General features: G+C 38.1%; 1 protein-coding gene across 1 annotated transcript in view; it reads right to left on the reverse strand.

Moving 5' to 3' along the window:
- Positions 1-443: 443 nt before the first annotated feature.
- The window catches only part of plppr5b (phospholipid phosphatase related 5b), a 76,876-nt gene continuing 54,725 nt past the window's right edge, over positions 444-22,594 (reverse strand). The window contains exons 4-6 of the mRNA XM_069667243.1: positions 9,561-9,737; positions 6,666-6,800; positions 444-1,594 (exon numbers count right to left, since the gene is read on the reverse strand). Of these exons, the coding sequence (XP_069523344.1) occupies positions 1,565-1,594; positions 6,666-6,800; positions 9,561-9,737 (342 nt within the window). The 3' untranslated portion in view covers positions 444-1,564. The remainder of the gene's footprint in view (positions 1,595-6,665; positions 6,801-9,560; positions 9,738-22,594) is intronic.

Below are 22,594 nucleotides of genomic sequence, written 5' to 3' on the forward strand. Positions count from 1 at the left end.
GAATATAGAGACAGAGAGTTTTCATAATTTGCTACTTTGACCTGAGCCCATATTTATCAAAGACACTCAGTGTAATTGATAAAGTATTGCACCAAAAAGTTGAGACACTTTGCCAGGGACCCTCCCTGTCTTGTAAACATCCTCGTCATTCAATCTCCACAACCCCTGTTTTTAAAGCAAGCTCAGTAAGGTATTTTCTCCACCACATAGATGTTTTTAATGGCATGGACAGACCAGTGTCTGTCATAAAACATTTAGGCAACAACATTTTTTTTATATGTTATGATTATAATTTACCAAGACACAAAGGGACTGAGGCAGCAATTAGGGTTCTCCAAAGATACATGCAAATGTCTCTGTGGCTCTAAAGGTGTTAATGGTAACCACAGGACACAGAGGAGCCAACAACCCAAGGAATTGCTTCAACTGTCACAAATGGAAACCAAACTGGACTTAAGTGAAAAAGTCTGGGAGAACATAAAGGTAAATCTACTGAAGCTAGCAAGCTGACAGCTGCTCACCAGCCGGGAACGTGTGTGGTTAAGGACTGAACTCATTAGGCAAAAGCTTTTATCATGTCTGACTGCTAAACATATCTCTCTTGCAGATCAGGTTGATATAATATTTGATGGTGAGACAAAAATATGAAAACCTCCTCTTTTTTCTTCAAAGCTTAGCACAGTCAGACATTCTTTCTTTTGCTGAACAGCATGATTTCTTGAGTCAAAGTATTTACTTTACCCCTACAAGTGAAATTCTATTGCTGTCTTTAATGCTGTTGTGAAATACTGTCAAAAACAGTTTAAAAGAGAGCATTAGCAAAAACAGGTAAGACTAACTAATTCAGAATAATACCTTTTGCTTCAGTTAATGTCTTCATCTTTGTACCACATCCATCCAGGACCCTAAGGGGCTATACTTTGGCAACTTAGAGCCCTCTGGAGATCTTCTAGATTCAGGAGCATTTTAAGTCAGAGGACATAAAGTAAAAGGCTTTCATTCTCACGTTGTATGGAAATAATCTCAATACATGTGTTTGATAAATATGGGCGCAGCAATCAGTTTCAAATTCTGATATTCCCAGAAATCCTCTGAATATTATAATGATGATAAGAAACACATTTTTTTCTTTTCGTTCGGACATGCTCACCCAACTCAAAGATTGGACAGTTTTCCTTAAAGCCATCTTATTATATCAAGGCAATACAATCCAATTCTTCAGTTTTCTTTCCCGTGTCCAACAGTGTGCAAAGACTCTTCTCGGTTCGCCTCACAACAAGCTTGATTTGGGAGGAAAGAGTCCAACAAGGATTCAGAATAAGTGCATAGATGGAGAAAGCAGAAGCAACCTGTCCTGCCGAGTTCCTGACTCTTCTTTCTTTTTTTTTTTCTTTGAATACAAGAAGCTGCAGAGGACAACAGGGGCCTGATAAAGACAACATACAACAACATACTGCAGATCAGACACACACATGGAATGGGTTTAGCGCTGGACTCTGGTTAATTGGATTGGACGGTGAAAAGTGTGGACGTCCAATGGGTCTGCCACACGGCCGACTCCACGTCATGTGACCTCAGCGAAGGCGATGTGATTCTGCAGGAAGGAAGGAAAACATCATTATTTATGGTGGTTTTCAAAGCAAAAAAATAGGAAAAAGTTTAGAATCAGAAAAGGAACAGAAAATAAGGATATTTCAAGGTGGCATATATTATGTGAAGGTAGTCATTTTGACTCTCTGGGTCATGCTTACTTTACACTCCCCACATCGACTGTAGACAGTCAGGGGGACGATTCAAATAAATGTATCAGTTAACTTCAACATTTTAATGTATTGCTACTCAAATTGACTTGGATTGTTTCACAACTTTTTGCCATGTGATATTGTGCCCCTCTATCTCAGGTAAATATTTCCCTCAGTTTCTCAGTATAATTTTGTCATCAGTGCTGCCTGAAATGATCCACTGCCGTTACTGATTCTTCACTTTGACTACTGATATGTTCTTTATATGGGACATCAAAACATATGTCACTGGTGTGCATAATATACTTGAGGAAATTGGTGTGCACAAGTGAATCACCAGGGAAATGCAGTTTTCATGTCCTACATAAAAACAGCAGCAACAGGATTGCTATTAACAATGTCGTCTTCAGTTGCAAGCAGTTACATTGGGAAACAATGCCATGATAGTAATAGTGCCTCTACCACCACCAATATTATCACTGATATAATCGTATATCTGTCCGGTTTGTTTTTGCTACTTTACAAATGTATATAATATGTTTCATGTTTCATCCTTTCTCTGTTTTTGTATATTATACCACGCTCTATTTTTTGTCATATGTATGAAATCTAAAAAATATTCTTTCATTTTGCCTTAATGTTGTGTGACTGCTCTCCTATTATAAGACACACTACCTGATTTAGCAAACTTGACGGTTGAACTCAAATAATCCCATTGAGGCGTCTTGCTAAGTTTCCAGTTCAAGTTACTGATTTGACTCCTGAATCATCCTTTACTATTTTCATTTGAGCATGGAGGGATATATTAGCATTTATATTGGAGAAAATATCTCCCTCATGTGGCAGTTTTCTCCTGTTATGTTTCTAATAAAACAAGTAATAGTTCACCCTTTTTAACAAGAAAGTCTGATTTCCTCCCGGGTGGTTAATTAAAATAAGTAATCTGTTCGGTTTAGGGAAGGAGTTTAGGTGCAAAAATCGGATCTAATCATTAGCATCTATCATTTGTTTATCTTCCAGGTAAATCATACTTAGCCAGTGATAATTGGATACCCCTGTATGGCTTTGGTATCTTCCAGCTGAGTTTAGCATGAAGTTGGGACATAAAGTTATATCAATCTACCCTAACAAAGAAGAAAAAGAATGTGGTATTAATTTGTACTGTTCAAACGTTCCTTCCTGCCCTGGCATTTTGTTCACTCTGGCTTGTTTAGCTTCCAGGCATCTTTAGGCTGAGCTATTTTTGGAGCAGGCAATTTTCCACTGAGCTGGTCGTAGCTGAGGTGAGAATGTGAGAATCTGTGCTCTTTTAAAACAACGGAGCGCAGGCTCTCTCAGCAGGAAGCCGTGAATTGAATCATCAGATAGGAGCCGTGTATTTTCAACGTTTCACAGCTAAATTTGTATCTTGTTAGAGGAAGCGTGAAGAAAAACACAGCAGGCTAGAGTAAATAGAAACACGTTGCTGTTACATCTAGCAACAGGAATTTGAATACATAAAAATAGTTTACTGCAGGAGAAAGAGGAAAAAAAGCACTTCAACCACACCACACATGCCAAATACTCTGGACAGCATTATATTTGGCTGAATCAGCCTCATCCTCTCTTTTTGGCTTTATTTGATACAAACTGGTTCAGTCACTGCAGACCAAGCTCCCAACCCAACAGATGGGTAGTCAACAGGGCCAAAATACCAGGGTTTGACCAATATAAATAGATGTGCTCAAGGGAACCCCACCAATTACACCTGACTCTTATTTTTGTACTCATGTCTTTCATTTCTAAAAGCAAAAAATATGTTATATTCACCAGAATAATAGTTGTGATAGGAAAATAGTGATATCATTAAAAATGGGTCCAACAGGGCAAGAAACAAAATGGTTGTAAACAAACCAACAGTCTAACCAGATAAAATGAATCACTGTATTTGGCGGTCAAACTAAAGTGGGAGCATGTGAAATGTTGGGAGTTAACCCTCATGATACAGGCAATTCCAACTGAGACGTAACCTTATGCACAGACTAAAACCTGTAATTGAGAAGTACCTTGTAAGTGAGAAATTTGCCACTGTCAGTCAAAGCTGGTGTTCTCTGTAATTGACAGAAACAATAATATCTGAAATTGACACCATAGCTGTGGAGAAAGCTGTACAAACAGCTTGTTGTTTCGCCCATTTTACATTCCTACAACACCCTGCATGTATTGCGCCCGTCCCTCTGAAAGGAACGGCCCAGCAAGAGATGCTGTAGTGAAATACTACCGTTTACGCTGCAGGCAATGGGTCAGAGCGGTACACAATCTGAAATACGGATGAGAATATACCGGTGGACCATTAAAAAAAACTTTGGGACTTCAGTCTACATTTCAAACCTGCCGATGTTGAATGAGACGTGACTCAGTTATTAATGTGGAATGTCTGGGAGGGAAAACAGGAGAGCAGTCAGCGTTTTAGGTTAATTTATGATAGAAAATAATCACAAAAAGATGGGGACTTATGAATCTCAAATATTTACATTGTGGTTCATAGCCCCTCCCTATTGTTGTAGTCAGACTGATTTACTGCCAGTATGATGTCCTCCTTTCCACATTTGTATTCTTATCTTACATTTATAGATTTACTACAGTGTTGGTTTGTTCACAACCTATGTGATCATCTGACTTCTTGTGTTTTCGTGACCTGTCAGACTTCTTTTTAGTGATGTCACTGTGTTTACAACTCATTGATGGGAAAATCTATTAAATATAATTTTAATTAAAATTTATTAAAATAAAGTATTTGTGAAATATAAGTACTTTTGTCAACTTATATATATACTTATAATAAGTTCCACTTATGCTTCTTGGTACTGCCAGTGAAACTGTCAGTTTATAATATAAAACACTTTAACTGATAATATAGGACTTCCAAACCTAATTGTAATATTTCACATAGAGCCAACACACGCATTTAACTCCTGGCTATTGTGAAACACATGGCAGAACAGAACTGGTCGGATCATTGTTGACTTGATATATTTAACCAGTTTTGTCAGTGGGATGGCAGTGCACAAACCCTATTAAAACTTTTGTTGTAACTTTTGTTAAACTTTCCGCTATCATGCAGGTCTAACAAAGGACCCGATCTGCAGAACAGTATCTGCAAATCATAGCAGTCACGCTCAAATGTGGAATAAAAAGTGTGTCCAGAGATTTGGCAGAGCTCAGGATTAAAAGCACTTCAAAGTTTGTTGCCTTTTTCTTCTGAGACGCCGGAACCAGTCAAGACCCTGCAGCCAGTGCAGGAAGGCCAGGAAGCGCTCCTTAATGTAGCTAGACTCTTCATCTTCATCATCTGTCTCCTAAGAAACAGTGTGTGTGTGTGTGGGTGTACCATTAAAATTTGGACACTACTACCTGTACCATTTTTAAGGACTACTGGGTATTTTGTGCAAACAGAAACACAAACTGTAAAGATGTGAGAGAAAATGCTAACTTTGAGAAACATCTACAATCTTATTGTAGTTTACCTCAATGTGATAGTAACCCAACTTCTCTGAAACAACCCTTACAACCTAAGCAACAAATGTCTTTTTAAAGAAGCTTTCAATTCCTTCATGAATAGAAAGGAAAATAATTACAACTAAAACCCATTCCAGAAGGCACATATCTAAGGTACATGAAACATAAAGAACCACAAGGGCTGCTTTAACCTTGTCTAACTAAAAGTGATGTCTTCTTGCTGTTTAGATACATGGCAGCAGATTGCTCTATTGAAGCAGTAAAAGTTTGAAAAATGGAGGAAGAAAATGCCTTGCTAATGTTATGGTCTCAATCACAGCCGATAAGGTTAATGACTGACCCTGTTTTAGCTTGTTTAATTTTTCTTGTAAATATTTTTGCTGCATCTTATAGTCAGTGAATAAAATGTATTCATATGTGACGGGTGACACACTCCTAGTAGTCCTGTATTCTTTTCAAACTCTTCGAATGTTAAATATTTTACACAAACAATCAAACAAAGATCACATTTTTTTCATTCATTGTGCTTGCAACTTATTCCAATATGAAACTAAGACCAAACGATTAAATAATGTAACCAAATCTTCATAGAGTAAAGGAAGTACACAGTATTGTGATTCTACTAAACAGCTTGAAAAGAATAAAAAATGATAGCGCTAAGAACACTAGCAGCATCACAGCCTCACATGCCATACGCTGCTGACTGATTGTATGTGACACCTGTCACTTTACATTTACCTGGACTGAACCATTTAAGGTGTGCAGCCAAACTATCAAATAACAGAAATTTGAAAGCCAATTGAAATGTATTGCCCTTTGTAACTCCATCTACCACCATTTCTTGCTGAATATGATTTGTAGGACTCCTTGTAGACTGGGTTAAGTTAGGTTTCTTTTTTTCTTCCTAATGACACTTGAGATTGTACATTTATGAAGCAGAATAATACAATTTTCCACTGAAGTTAAAAATGTTGACCTTGCACAAAAGTGTTCGTATAAAGTCCTACAGCCTCAAGTGGATGCAATTTAAGTGGCATCTTTCCTTTTATTTTGGATCTTTGCAATCGAGACATCTAAAATTTGCTTTGAGTTCAGAGCAAGGCAAGCTCTGGGACAGGGGTCTGACACCTCTCAACCTTGTCTTAAAATCGAATAAAACATAATAAAACATTTAAAAATTAATAAACATGAAAATTGTCAATTGTTAAACTGAATATTGTGAAGCTACCAACCAAAATTGGATTAAAACATCACTAGCCTTCAAAAACCCATATTGGTTTAAAGCTCATGTAAAGTATGAGTTTAAAGTACTTAATACATACATACAGTATGCCAGCATGAATCTAAGATCAGACTTTATTCAGCACTCAGGGGTGTGTATTCTGACAATACCTGAGTGCAGAGGTGGTGTTTTGCCATACTAACCTGTGAAGCAATATACTTCTCCAGAGGACTCTCCATTCGGCCCATATTCAGCATTCCTATATTGGGCTGTTGCTCCATCGGTGACTCGTCGCTCAGCAGTAACTTGCCTTTGAAGTTGTGGACAACACACACCACCTATGACACACAACCACATTGAAGATAACTGGATAAACACATAAATGAAAATGGACCAGCTATAGACAAACACATCACCAACACACCGAAGTCTCCCAGCAGAGGACAGAGATATGCGTGTGACTGAATTTCAAGGACTGACACATTCCTGAGTGGTTGGTTGGATTAGGAAAGTAACCCAAGTATGTAGGTCACATATGTGTATGGACTCTTTCCTGGGGGTACTACTGTAGCTACGATGGATGTGGGAGTTGCAAGACTTCTTCTAATAAGTAGCAAATTGTGGCTTTGAGGATACAAATGAAATAACCAATTTCAAGTTGGCTGAGCAGAGAAGAGATACAGCGAAACTCTGAGGGCCGGAGCAGTGTAAGGTCCCCTGCAGTCCTACTTACAGAGCAGTGCAACCTGGGAACTTCAAGTCTTAAAGCTCACAAGCATATACTGTATACAAAGGTGGACAACTTGTCTCCATCTACTCTCATTGTACGGAATTGATGCCAAAATAGCCTCCGTGATAGGCACTGCCATCTTGCGGTGGTGACGTCATCTGGACTGAACTTACTGAAAAAAACAGCAAGCATCCCGCACATCGTATGTAACAGATGAACAGCTTGTTCGTGTTTGTCTGAGGTTCACAGATATGGAAACCTCAACTGATTGATTGATTGATTGCTTTAGTTACGTTTCCTCATCACCCTCTACTCTGCTAATCCGGAACAGATCGGCTGCAACAGAGCTGTCAATCATTCTTTTGAAGGCATCAAATAACTAATTAAAAATAAACTTGGACGTAAATCAGCATGATAAGACCTAGCTTTAATGACAGAAACCATGTTTGAGCAACATTTATTTGGCGTGTATTTAGATTTTATAGTTTGACTCATGTCCCACCTGTTAGCATTGAGGAGGCGGGTTTTATGACCTATACTGCAGCCAGTCAGCAGGGCGCACTCAAAATGTTTCGGCTTCACTTTTAGGGAGCTGTCATGTCGTCCACCTTTTTATACAGTCTATGCTCACAATCAGATTATTTTCTTTTGTTATGTGTGCAGGGCTGCAACAAATAGTGTTCCACTATTGCCAAGAAGTGAAAACAGAATAAAATCCTGCCAAAAAAATATCACTCTGAAACTCTTGTATAAGATGCTGGCTAACTAGCTAGCTAGATCCCGGGGGAAATTTAGGCAACCAGTAGCTTACTGGTAGAAGTAATGTGACCTGAGGCAGAGCTCGAGCTCTTGAAGTCATATGTCTTATATGACATCAAGAGCTTGAGCTCTGCTTCAGGTCACATTATTTCATTCCAGACAGAAATGTTCCTTTTGATGTCTGACCAGCTGATACAGGAACATTAAACTCAGAGAACACCTCTACAAAACTTTTCTGTGACACATGGGGGTAGTGAAAACAAGATGTTCATCTTATAGACGTTAAATGCAATGATTTGTCAAACAGTTGCTTTTTTCTGCAACATCCCAGTGTTAAAGAGCTAAGTAATCATCTGTTTGTCTCTGACCTCTGGAAGGATGTAACGCCCAGCCACACAGGAGGCAGAGCTGCTCACTGTAAAGGGTGAATTCACAAAAAATAGCTGCTGATTGCACCATGTGTCTCACTTACAACCCCTAACAAAAGACATTGCGCTAATGATGTTACAGAGCAAACATGCCTATAAAGTTTTGCAGTTGATTACATTCTTTCCTTGTTATGCATCTGATTGCTGAGAAGAGCTTTCAACGCCTACACTCTGTGCTGCGAGAGCCAAGCTATCACGCTGACTAAATTAATTTCCACCCCCCAATAGATGATGAGTTTGAAGGGAAGGGGGACAGCTCGACAGATGTGATACCAGTTTTACCGTCTGTAACATGGTTTCCTCCCGGGAGCGAGCCAGCAAGAGCAGGTTGTCCAGATAAAATGACATTCTTATCCTCATCTTGGATAACAGCTCCAGATCTGACATCTGGGATTGTGCCCGTAAGTGTCAGGGTTGATCCCTGTACAGGACCACAGATTTAACCCCTGATAACAATGTCAAAATAGTATTTACAAGCAATGTTGTTTTTCTTTGGACATTTTGGACTTCCTTCAATGAGGCTCATTGGCAAATGAAAAGGCCCAATTTGCTCCAAATGTAAGCCACATTTAAATGAATCCAAATATACTCAATGCACTGGGATGCTACATGCTTGGCAGGGCTTTAAGGGGTGCATTTTAACCTATGCAGGTGCGTTGAGAATAACATGGTTGCCTTTTTGTGCAGTTGTAATGGTGGCAAAAACTGTGCACTCCTTTCAATATTTTGCCCCTGATAGCTGTGAGAGCAAACCCAAATCTGCAGCCTGGATGGCTAAACAAAATGCTAAAACTCACTAGCTCTGTAAATTCAGTAGACACATCTCTGTAGTTTCAGTATTATGAGACACTAACATTGTCACATTGTTTTTATATTGCCATTAGATATATTGTTTTCATAATAACTTAAGTCCCTTTAAGTTATCACTTGCCATAAATGGTTCTAACTCCTTCATTTCGGTTAGTTTATGCATGCTTTAAAGGCACTGCATTGCCAATGAATATTAAGTAAGATTTGCTTAATTCAGCATGACTTCTGGTTTAAACCATGCTGTAATTTTGTTGGTAGAAAAGACACAGATAAAGAAAGAAATAATTCATCTCTGTTTCTCACACACTCCAAATCTTTCAATACCTTACACAAACAAACAGGCATTAAAGCTTCGAGGTTGTAAGTCTCACCAGGAAAGTTGCGATGGCAGTGCCGATGATAAAGCCGGCGATGACGTCCGACCAGTGGTTGCGGTATTCAGCCACGCGGTTCAGCCCGGTGAGAAATGCCATACACATGAGACCGAGGGACAGCACTGGCTTGGCCAGACGAGTGCCCTTCGCCTGCACCGTGCACGTCACATACATCTGCCAGAGAGGAGAGATTCAAGGATTAGATCATCCGAAGATTTTTACATGATTAAAATCTGTAAAATTACAGTTCTCTCTTTCAGTCAACAAACATAGCAAAACTAAGGGTCCTGCTTTGCTACAGAAGAGATCAGAGAAGTCATTCATGCTAATTCAATATGACACTACTTAAACAATTCACCTGCTTCCGCTGAAATAATATTTTTCAAGAACCATGAACTATGATAAGAAAGTAATGAAATACACACTGAGGCAATGAATCTCCATAAATCTGTACTCTCGCACAACTTAACCCACAGGTTTTGAGCCTTAAGCAAACCAAACTTTAACACTAACAATGGTGATATTTCACAGGGCATGACATGATTAAGCTTGAGGACCCATAGAGAAAAAAACCCAAACTCTGCAGCTCCCCTCAGCTCTACAGACCTTTTTTTCTTTTCTTTTTTTGCCTTTTTCGGATCATTGCTTTGGTTTTACAGCTTGCAAACTCTGCTTTCATCATGCTCATATCCAGCTGCAGCAAACTACAGCAAAAAGGAGAATATTCCACTCACTCATCAAGTCAACAGAAATGTAATTCAAAAGAACGTTAATATTATCCGTGTCTGCTGGATTTGTAATGTGGTCTGTTTGCTAAATTAAAGTAATTACAGTGTTTTTTTGTGTTTTGACTGTAGGAAATATTTGTAAATTATCGGTAAATAGTGCTTATTGGTTTGACACGCAATGTACAAATGTGGGACTTTTTGCTCACAAATTCAAATACTTTCTACACTTAAACTGTTCTCGTGACATGCAGGATAAATCTTCATAACATTAGTGTGACTGAAATGTCCTTCCTTCGCTCCTTATTTTTTTATTAAAAGCTATAAATGGAGCCATGTGCAATGGTGACATGCAACCAGGCAGCTGTGACTGTGTGTAAATATGAGATGATATCTTAAGTCTCTCCTCAGGGTGTACTTCTATATTCTCCTCTGTATTTAAAGAAGTGCTGGCAGATCTGCCTCTACGTGAAAGAAATCAGGGTAAAAAGGAGAAAGAGGCAGATGGAGAGGAATAGATAGAAAGAAGGTAATAAATGATGCAGATGAAGAGGAAGATAACCAGAGGAAGAAAGACGTAACAAATAAGTTAGATGAGGTGAAGAGAGATGGAGGGAGTAAATAAAAAAAAAGAAGACACACCCGGGGAGAAACCCTGCGTCCTAGTTATTCTGCATAATAGTTTTTTTCCACATCAAATGCATTTTGAGAAACATATAAAGGTTTTAAATAGACATAAGTAGGAAATACTTTTAATTTATGATTTGCAAAGTCAGAAAATGTCCGTACTGAGTGTATCTGCAAAACATTCTCAGAGAAGATCAATTATTTCACGGTTCTGTTTAGGGGACTCAAAGCACTCAGGGATGGCCTTACTTAAATATTGAAAAAGCCAAAAGGCCCACAAGTACAACCACCTTCTCCCACAGTTTACTAAAATGTAGGCAAAACCTAACCTACATGTGGAACTCAGAATTCACACCTGGTCTCTGTCAAATGACTTTACAGGGATGCTTTGTACACCCATGCATGGGCATGTAAAACAGAGAGTCAAGATGGGAGTAACGCCTGCAGCATCCTCCTCTCCTCTCCCTCCTCTTTCCTTCTCCTCGCTGTGCCATCTGTGCTTCAGATGAACTGCTGTAAATAATATATAATTTTCATAAGGCCTGCTCACTTACCACTACAGCACACAGTGAAATCACTTGATTGTTTACCATTACATCAGTGTTTTCAAGTAAAATGTAAGATTTATCAAGACCAAAAATAAATAAATGCACTGAAGTCCCATTAAATTATCGTTAAGCCATATGGTTCTACCACGTGCACACTATGTGAAAAAAACAGCTCTCTCATTGCACTTGTGTCTAACTCACTCATGTAACGACCTTTTGAGACCTTTGACCAAATGATGTGACATTTTTGAGGATGGAGGAGAGGAGCCTCGGGTACTGGCTGCACTGAAAACAGCCTTCAGCTCTGCAGGTGGAACAGATGCATCACAGAATAATTATACACAATTCTTTACAGTTTAAGTCATTTTTATATGAATTTGTATTTTTAAACAAACCACAGCAGATACAAAGCAAACACAATGCGACCTGTATTATAGTTTCAAATGTGAAAGCCTTCTACTGGGAATACCTTTAGGGAGTCCATTCAACCCAAGTCAACAATGTGTCTAAGCAATGCTACTATGCAAGGCTACTATGCAATCTGGTCTCTTTTTAGTGCAATGGTAACAACCCAGGAGAAGATGGAGGAAATAGGGGCAAAGAGTGAGAAACAGACAAATATAAACCAGAAGAAGCATTTCCATGTTTGGCTCTACTCACTAATCTGTTGTGTTGAGGCAGCAGACAGCCTCTGAGGGCCTAATTGTATTTTCATTAGAATGCGCAATCTCCTCCAAAGAAAGATCAAATGTTTCCATTTCTCGCTCTGCAATTCATTTATTTTTCATCTCTCTGGTTATTCAGGACTTAAATATCATGTTTTTCCACTTGCATAGTAAAATGGCTACACAGCAGAGTGGTTAAGGAGAGCACTCTGTAAGGTTTTACACAGTTCTCATGGATTAACAGGTGACATATCCTAGAACAGTGTCATGACACATGGCCTGCATGGCTTTAGCTCCCTGTCTTTGTACTTTTCTTCCTTTGTAAATGGCTGTGTGACAGATATGCCACTTCATTTTTACATTAGAGACACAAAGAAATCAGAATTGTCATTGATAAATTGGTAGAGGGCAGACAGCAATGAAGTACACCCTATAGAGTACATTGGAGCATGCCAAATGTCCTTCTGGTAATTTTGTGTGTGCAGTGACACTTCAGGTGTTTTACACTGTTACAATTTCATTGTCCAAAGCGATGTACATTTTAAACTCCTAAACTTTTTAGCTCCTGATACTGCTGTTTTAAGCATTGTTTAGAACAGCAATATGGCTGCAAAAATTCCAAAATGCCTCAGCAATACATCCAGCACGTGTGTAGTTGATCAGATAAAGTGTTATACAGATATGCAAAGGATAGTGATACAAACATATAAACATCCAGAACAAGAGTTAAATGTAGTAACTTCAGCACAGCCTTTTGGCACAAATGCTACCAAATTTGTTGTATTCACTCACATATCACACACACACACACACACACACACACACACACACACACACACACACACACACACACACACACACACATACACGTCTTTATAACCAACAGGGGACTGTCATGGTGGGATATCTAAGAGGGGACTCCTGTTTCTGCTCATTTTAAAAATACAAAAATAAAATAGCACATTTACTTTAAAGGTCTTTTACCAGAATATTACTTCAAATGTGGATTTTTATTTTTTTTAAAGAAGTTGCCAAGAGGGGACTTGAGTGTTTGCTGCCTATCTAAGAGGGGACCTCCATATACTGCAGCAGAGCTGTGCCCAGTCTCTCACCTAATGACTGCTAATGTACTGCAGAGACTTTCTTTGTTTCTTATGATAATGAATCATTTAACTTAAATGTAATCAATGTTGAAACATGTATATGATACATATATCAGGACAATAAATCACTCATAAATAATAAATCAGGGTCAGTTTAAGAGAGAAAAGATAAAGTTTAACCTGGAAATCAGAAGTTACTTGGCTGCTTATATTAACATCAGGTATGAGCATTGTTAGCAACAAGATTTACTTCATCCAGACTTTAATTATATCAAATATATTCTCAAAAGTACATTTAAAGACTGATTACAGCAGTTTACTAATGTTACATTTCTCCTTGTGTATTAGATCTAACCCAGCCGCTGACAAAAACAAAGTGTTCCTCTGACCTAATGGATTCATCCATAAAGGAGTGTGAAAGTCATTACATACCATCTAACAGGGGACCTCTGTCATTGTGTTCAAGCAAAGAGGGGACTTCAGTCTTTCTTTACACTCTGAGGGGGTTACCTTCTTTCTGTTTCACAGCACACATTAACAAAATACATTCTACACATGAAGCTCTTTTTAAAGTCTGCATCCTGTTATTTTACAGGTGTTTGATGACTCCATCATTACAATGAACATCACAGGGCCCACGCCTGTACAAGTTACCCTGTACAAGCTGAAAAGCATTTTACCTGACAACATGAGAATGTATATTCCAGCAAAGAGCAAAGGTTTAAAGACTGATTCCACCAGTTTATAATGTTACATTTCTCCTTGGGGACTTCAGTGTTACTTTGGGTCATTTTGACCTGTGTGTTACAGTAAACATTTAAAAAGGGCTTCCTTCATCCTGTGTGTTAGATAAAGTGCAGAGACAAAGCAGGAAACCAACACTCGAGGAAAATAGTCAGACACTCAGCAGCTCCTGTTTATTTATAAAAAGTTTGTTCGAACAAAAAATAATGTGTTCCTCTGACCTAATGGATTCATCCATAAAGAAGTGTGAACGTCATGACATACCATCTAACAGGGGACCTCTGTCATTGTGTTCAAGCAAAGAGGGGACTTCAGTCTTTCTTTACACTCTGAGGGGGTTACCTTCTTTCTGTTTCACAGCATTAACAAAATACATTCTACACATGAAGCTTTCTTAAAGCTCTCAATACATTGAACATCACAGGGCCCACACCTGTACAAGTTACACTGTACAAGCTGTTGAGAAAATTAGAATGTAAATTCCAGTAAAGAGCAATTGCTGCTGAGTATCAGTGTGACAATAATACAGCATGGGCTGTTTGCCCTTAACTTAATGCAAACTCTCAGTTTTATGTTTACAATTCTGCATCATAAGACAGCCTTTAAACATGTTAAACCATCTCTGTTCACATGTGCATGTACATCTCTGTGACACACATTTTAGCATTTATTAAAAAGCATGAATTACAGCTTAGCTGAAAAATATTTACTTTTTAATTTCTGCATGCAGGTACATGATTCTGTAATTTTGAGTCTCTTTGGAGAAAGTTTACTAAATATATTCTTTATAATGAGCCAACACTGATCAAACGCTAAGGAATCATTATTGATCAGTCTTTTCTGTCCTAATGAATAGGAGTGTGAGTGTCGCTCCTTACAGTATAACAGGGGACCTCTGTCATTGTGTTCAGGCAAACAGGGGACTTCAGTCATTCTGCACAGTCTAAGTGGGGACTACTTCTTCTGCTTTCGACTTATAAACAACAATCTACACATGAATCCCTTTTAAATGTCTGAATCCAGTGTGTTGGTTCTGAGAGAGACTGTAGGTAACTCCATAAGAGGACAGACAGAGGGTTTTAAATAATGAGGTGGACACTTGATTTAACAGAATGTGTCGTCTTAAAGCAGAGCTGTGCAGGAACGTGAGCACTTTATTGTATCTTAAGAAAATAACCACCAGAACTCAACCAGAAAAAAGGGTTTATTTTTCTGACTCTAATGCAACGCCCTCTCTTCACTCACTGTCGACCTTTTTAAACACCTTTTTTCACTTCACAGTTTTAAATATTAGTTAATATTTACTCTATATACTCTATGAATATGGACTGGATTGTTTTTCAGCCTCTTTGTGTCAAACACTGTCTCAAGTGCTCTAAAACAGGAGGGACAGACTGTAAGGAATGACTGAGTCCCCTCTTTGCCTGAACTAAATGACACAGGTCCCCTGTTAGATGTTATGGAGCGATGCTCACACTCCTGCACGTATGTAAACATTAGGTCAGAAAAGATCGGATCATTGTCAATAAGCGATTAAAGCAGGTGAAGTGTAAAACACATTGTTCATGTGTGATCAGTTTTACTCTTGAATGTCCTGACACACTGTCTTCATTAACGTGAATGTTGAGTTACTGCAGGCGGGATAGATGCAGATGCAGGCCTCTGATGCAGGAGTTGAAGAGTGTTTAAGTTTTTGTTTTACTAAGTTTGTAATGAAATGTTGTAATATTACAACGTTGGGCCTCACTGAGAGCAGAATTTATCTGTACGCACTCACATTGTCTGAAACATTACACAGGACAACTAAGGGTAAATTAGCTTTTGTTTATTTCTTATTTAGCCACAGTTCACAGTTTATCATGGACAATAATCAGTCATATTTTTTATTAAGAGTCATTTATTACAGGAAAAAATAGAAATATGTATTTAGAAAGCTGAATTTCATCTTAGTTTCAGTTTTCAGCGAGCTGTGGACTCATGAAGGGACCTCAGACATTCCTTTATCCTGATTTATACACTGTATGTGCACGTAAAAGAGCACTTTATCAGGTTTACTTGAACACTGTGCCACCATTGAGCACTAATATAGGACTAAACACTTTTCATCCACTGACACCTGTCGTGGGGTGTTGTGTTTGGTTGGTTTGGGCCTGATGTCCATATCTATTCAATAACTGCAGGGCCGTCAGTGTTTTGTTGGTGTCCTTGTCAACTTCATCAAGTTCTTCATCTTCGTCTTCTTCATTTGCTCCAGTGTCTTCTGGTTCCATCTCAGCATCACTGCCTCCATTTTGGATCTGTTACCTCCTGCACACTGTGCAGAAGACCTGTCTTTGCATGTGGCATTCTGAAATGGAACAAGTGAATAGCATTAAAATAAATAAAATAAAAATAAATAAATAATTTTTAAATTAATTTTAGAAATAACATGAAGGGGATCAGCCAGTATTTTACCCACTAAACATCAGAATATTTAATTTAGCACAAGACTGTCTGGTTGTTAACCTCTCATCTTATTACAAGGAATCCATTCATCTCCCTGGGACGCTTACACCCCCCCATCCAGGACCATTCTCACCTGAACCAGAACAATGAACAGGCACCCCCCAGACCATTCTCATTTCTCCCTCTGAATACAACCCCCACAGAACAATCAGAAGTCCTTTCTGCCCTAATATAACAAGCAAACAGAGCCCAGACAGAGCCCAGGATCACTGCAATGTATTCTATAACTTAAATGACACAGATAGAGTTCAAACACTAAAGACATTAAACTTCTGCAGCTAGATATGGTTTATTAATTTGTTCATTTCTGGTCCAAATTTGAACTTTTAAAAGAGAAACACTTTAACAACTTAGTAATAGTGAATCAAAAACACATTTGATTAATTTTATCACATTTTTCTATGTTTGAACATGAGCTGAATCTAACAGCCCATCTAAGGGCACATGCTGCTCTGACTACCACTAAAGCCCATGTTCTAAAACTGCAACATAGACACAACAGGCTTTCCACAATAACAAAATATCTACATGTTGTAGACATTGTAATAATGAAAAGCAAAAGTTTTAAGCGATTTACTCACCCTTTTCTTGTCAAATCCAGTGAATCAAAGCAGAGATGAATTCGCAGAAAAGTGTGCAAGTTGTGTAAATTCATGGCCTAATTGCCGGACCTAAAACTAAATGTACTAATACCAGGTTGAGGATAAACTATGGGACCCACTGACTGTGATAACGTGGTATTTAAGTAAAAAACATCAACAGATATTTTTTAAGACAGCTAAAGGTGATGAACACTTCTGCTAGGACTACAGAAGAACGACTATCAAATGATTTTCTTCTATAGCAGAGGTGTTAATCTGAGTAACTGTATGTTTGTGTAAGTGTATAAGGTTTTAATACACATTATGGGATACATCAAACACTTTATAATTGTTAAATCAAAATACTGACTTTGTGTTTTTACAAAACTAAGGGAGAGGTCAAAGGTCTCTTCACAACCCCCAGAGTGACACTTCATCTATGCAGAGGGGCTTCAGTGAAGTGTTGTTTCACAGTGGGAGACCAGCACAGGTTAGGATGTGAGACTGCTTCACAGGCGGACTCTGATCGTATGAACACAGCTGTCGGTTACATTTTGGTTTTAGCCAGTACAACTGTTTTTGTTGGTAGTGTGTCTGGCCAATCACAGAAAATGGATCAAGAATTTAATCAGATAATTAAAAATGAAGTCAGCCTCATACAGAAAAGCATTTCACTACATAACTGTGCCTGTTATTTTACATGTCAGTTTCTTTTAAAAAAACTTTCTCATCAGTTTCAGAGTTCTAAGTCTGCAGCATTGAGAACGAACAACCTATCAGAATCAGATTTTTACATCTATAGCAGAGATCTGAAAAGATCTGTTACAATACTAATGTTCTCTGTTAAAAATGTTAAAACTTTTTCTTAAGAGCACAATTACATTTGATTTTAAGACAATAAAGACATCATTACAACAGTGCCTGAAACGGATCTATGATCATTATCAGTTGTTAAAATGTGTTCATTGTAAAATGTCCAAAAAAGTGAATGTTTGGTAAAACCAGCAGCCAGCCCAAGTTTGAAGCTTAAGTTCTCCATCAACACATTTAGTTACTCTCCTCCACCCCTCTGACAAAGTGCGTATTCAGTGTATATCAGGGCTGTCGGACTCAATCAGAGAGGGAGCCAAAATTAAAAACTGGGTCTAAGTTGAGGGCCGAACGGGGTCAACAATCATGAACTTAACTGCTCCTAAGACATCTTATAGAATTCAGAACAAACCAAGAGTATCAGAATCAAACTTAAAATAATCGACACATCAGCATCATCCACAAAAATGACAGAGAACTAAAAGCAAAATCAGACTATTTAACGTGATCAATCTGATGACATCACCATCAGCAGTCTTACTTGAGATAACAGGAAAAGGTGCAAAAAGAAAACATTTCAGTGCACTCTGCTCTTATGCCGTTTGTCAGATGCTTGGCATCTTTCTTAGCTGCAGGTTCATGAATGTTTGGGGTTAGGTTTTGAGCTATGAACACTCTCACAGTGAAGGTGTGCATCACTGAGACGTCTCCTGTGTGAGGTTTTAGATATCTTCATCACAGAGAATAGTTGCTCTCACAGGTATGTGCCTCCAAACATGTTGAGTTGGAGCCTTGTTTTGGGGACGAAGAGTGTAACTGTGCAGTGCCCTCAGAATCATTGCCTTGAGTGTGCCATCACATTGGAGTTCTATCAGTTGCATTTGGATGTTTACAGGTGCTCTTTCCACATAAACTGCAAACAGATGACTGAGCACTTCAAATTTCTTTATTTTAATTTTAATTTATCAGCAAAATGCACAGTTGGGAACACCGTGCCTGCAGCGGTGGAGACCTGGTTGGTCATTGTTTGGCAACAGGAAAAGTGACCCAAGTTTCCGTGCTGCATCTGAGTCTCCCACAGGCGTATCAGTATCAGTATCAGTGGTGTGTGTGCTATATACCAACGGGCCAGTTATTATGGAAATATATTATCTTGTAGTACAGATTGTACCTTGAGTTTGACACCTGTGGTGTGTGTATAATTACAATGTTTAGATCTTTTGGTCTCATATTGAGAAGAAGTGGAGCAGCTGCTGGTTTGACAGCACTGAGCAGACAGACATCCAGATCAGACTGTAGTCTGTGGATAGCTGGTCCTCTGGGTGAGAGTTGGCCTGCAATAGGCCTCCTTCCTTTCTGTTTATTTCTGTCTATTTCCTACAACAGCCAGGGTCAAATAATAAAGATACTAAGGCATGCAGAGGTACTGAGAACCAAAGAGCTCTAATCACCATGAACAACTACCTCAGATATTTTAATTTTCAAGTAATTGAACCCCAACTTATTTAAATTAAATAAACTGATAAATTCCACATATATTTTGGAATATTTCAGTTTGCAGTACTTTTTCTTAATGCAAAAAATACCCTGTTTAGCTGCTTCTTCTGAGGAGAATTAGAAGTAATTTTCTCAATGCTCAACCAGCCCTTGCTCAGCTCAGGAGAGAGGAATGACCCTCAGTCAGGATGGATTCGATAGAAAATCTTGGCTCTGAGAGGTGTGAGAATCTCTAACGACCATCGTTAGCTACAGGAGCCCAACCCCCCACAGTACAGAAACCCAAGGACAGGTAGAGACGGTCACAGTTTGACTCTCACAGAGTCACAGACTCGCGCCCCTCACCCGCTCCAGGTCGCTCACGTCTCAGAGACAGCACTCACCACACTTCAACCTTAAAAGTTAGGCTCTGCTGTGAAGCACGAGGGTGCTGATCACTTCCCCTCACTTTAGAAGAAATGTGCAACTCTTCTGACAAAGCTGTGTGGGAATTGAATAAAGTCCTATTGCTTACTACAGCATCTATAAGGACATTCTATCTATTTGTTTTAGACCAGAGAGATGAACAGCCATTTAATCAGTTTCACTTAAAATATTTTTAAACTCCCATCAATAATAATTTCACTCCATAAATGTGGTGTTAATCCTACACGTCAGTATCATCTTTCAAGCTGCCCGGTCATTTACCTGCTGTACAGCTCAAAGTAGCTAACACAGGATTTCCCCCCTAAAATGTTAACGCATGGTTGAGAATAGAAATAGGGGTTTATTAACAAAATAAATAATGATTGTTTTATTTTATTTTTTTTAACTTTGTTTTATGATCTGATCTGTTAAAATAAAAAAGAACAAACTGATGATTGCTCTGATGGCCTCAGTGTTTCAGAACTGTTCACAGAGCAGGTCAGGTCTTTACCTGTGTTCAATCAGCCAAGCTAACTGGCTTGTTTCAAAATTATGTATCAGAATGGTATTGATCCTCTCTATAACTCTTGATAAGAAATCATGTTAAGCAGGGGAAATTTTAAATATCCCTGACTGCCTTTAAACACAGTGTACAAGGTTCTTCTGTACAGTTACATAGATGAACTGTAGGTGCAGTGAAAGTCTTTCCACTAATGAGACAGCTTTAGATAATAATAATTCTGACTGACATTTTAATTCATAATAATATCATACAAATAAGTGCATTTGATAGCAGCAAGAGCAAGTGAGAAAATCTGTTTAGGATGAAGCTAATGTGGGTTTTAAGTTTTTTTGTACTGTTTTCTTTTTCTTGGTTGTTGGAACCTGAGTTATAAATTAACTAACCAACACACATTTTATCTTTATACAAAAGACTTGTGAAATGTTTAAAACAAGAATAAACAGGTTACAGCACTGTTAAATTCACTTCAAAAGGGACTAGTGCCATTTAGTGCAGAAGATGAAGACCTCTGTCTTTCTGTACAGTCTAAAGCAGACTAACTTTTCTGTTTGAAAAAGTTCAGAACAAAACAAACTGATAAATATGTTACCTGTTGGTTCTGAGGTAAGCTGTAGGTAGTTTATCACCATTATAATAACCATTACAAACACTAACATACCAGGTTGACAAGTTTACCATATTGGGATATGTGGACCCATAAAGAGACATAGCTGCTGAGTATCAGTGTAAACCTAATGCAGCATTTATGCACACTATAGTCACTAATCTGCATCATCCGAAAGCCCTCACATAGGCCTTTATTATTTGCTGATAAATGTATGACTTGTGAAACAGATAAGTTTAAGTACTTGTTTCCATGACAGCAAACAGAAAGAAATCTCCAGGGGCAAACCTAACGGAGAAGACTTTACCATGTTACACTGAGGTTGTCTGGCAGTGCATTAATATCAATACCTGAAATATTCATTTTTCCTTTTAAGATTTAACATGATAGGCTTTCATTGTGTTTCCAACTACAACAACAGTCCAGATCATATTAACTTTAGATAAATGTTCTCTCTTGAGAAAGATTCATACTTTCTTATTTTTCCTTTTATACTCTTTGGGAGTGTGACTGTCACTTCATTCTATCTAAGAGGGGACTTGTGTCATTATGTAGCAGCCAACAGTGGACCCCTGTCAGTCTCTTTTATTGCTACAAGTCAAGACTCCCCCCAAAGTTTTATAGAACAATTATGTGGCATCCATGGCTTGTGAAAACTGGTCAGATGAGTATTTAAAAACCATTTTAATGTCTAGTAAATGTTTGCCAGTTAAACTGTTTTTGCTTTTAATTTAAACGTAAAAAGAACCGTAATGTGCTGCTGAGCATAATATTAATTTTTTAACTGGATGATGTTTTTTCTGTTTTAGATTTTAAAGTACTCACCGTACTGTACCATACTTGCTTTTTGGGTAGCCCTACTTTTTATTAGTGCCAAGATGGAAAATGGTCCAGCCATCTATTTGAGCTTTTAATTTTTGTTTAAAAACAAAACAAAACACAGTAACAAAATGTTTCAAGAATAATTATTGAATTATTAAGTTAAGATTAAAACTTTTTAAAGTATGGACTACTAAAGGACTCCCCCCCCCCTTATTAAATGCATGTTGGAGTGTGAATGTCACTCCATGCTATCTAAGAGGGAACTCGTGTCATTATGTGCCAGCCAACAGTGGACCCCTGTCATTCCATACAATACAAGTGTGGACCTCTTTTTCATGTGAAGTGCATCAACACACAAAGATCATTTTTTTCAAGTCTAGACTTCACAGAGGTTCATGAAAAAATGAATTGACATCCACAGCTTGTGAAAATTTGTCAGTTAAGTATTTAGGGAATGAAGAATTACAGTATAATATCAAGTCTGCTATCTTTTATAGCTGTTAATTGAAATACTAAACAGGGGAGTGTGCTAAGTGTTATATTAATCCTTTGAACCTGGTGATGTTCTTTTCTGTTTTAGATTTTAAAGTATTTATTTTCCATTACCCTCTGAGAAGCTCTTCATCAAGTGTAAAGATTACAATTGTTTAAGATATCCATTAAAGCTGAGCTTTTATATTTTCTTTGAAAACATAATAAAAAATTATGTTTACATAATAATTAAATAATTATTATTCAAAGGTTAAGGCTTTTCTTAAAAAGAAAATTAAATGGATGTGTGATTTGTTTCCTTATTAAATGCATGTTGGAGTGTGAATGTCACTCCATGCTATCTAAGAGGGAACCTGTGTCATTATGTGCCAGCCAACAGT

This window comes from Semicossyphus pulcher, unplaced genomic scaffold (assembly GCF_022749685.1).
Source record: "Semicossyphus pulcher isolate SPU_LCO1_2020_fin unplaced genomic scaffold, fSemPul1.0.p SCAF_18, whole genome shotgun sequence".
NCBI classification, from domain to species: Eukaryota; Metazoa; Chordata; class Actinopteri; order Labriformes; family Labridae; genus Semicossyphus; species Semicossyphus pulcher.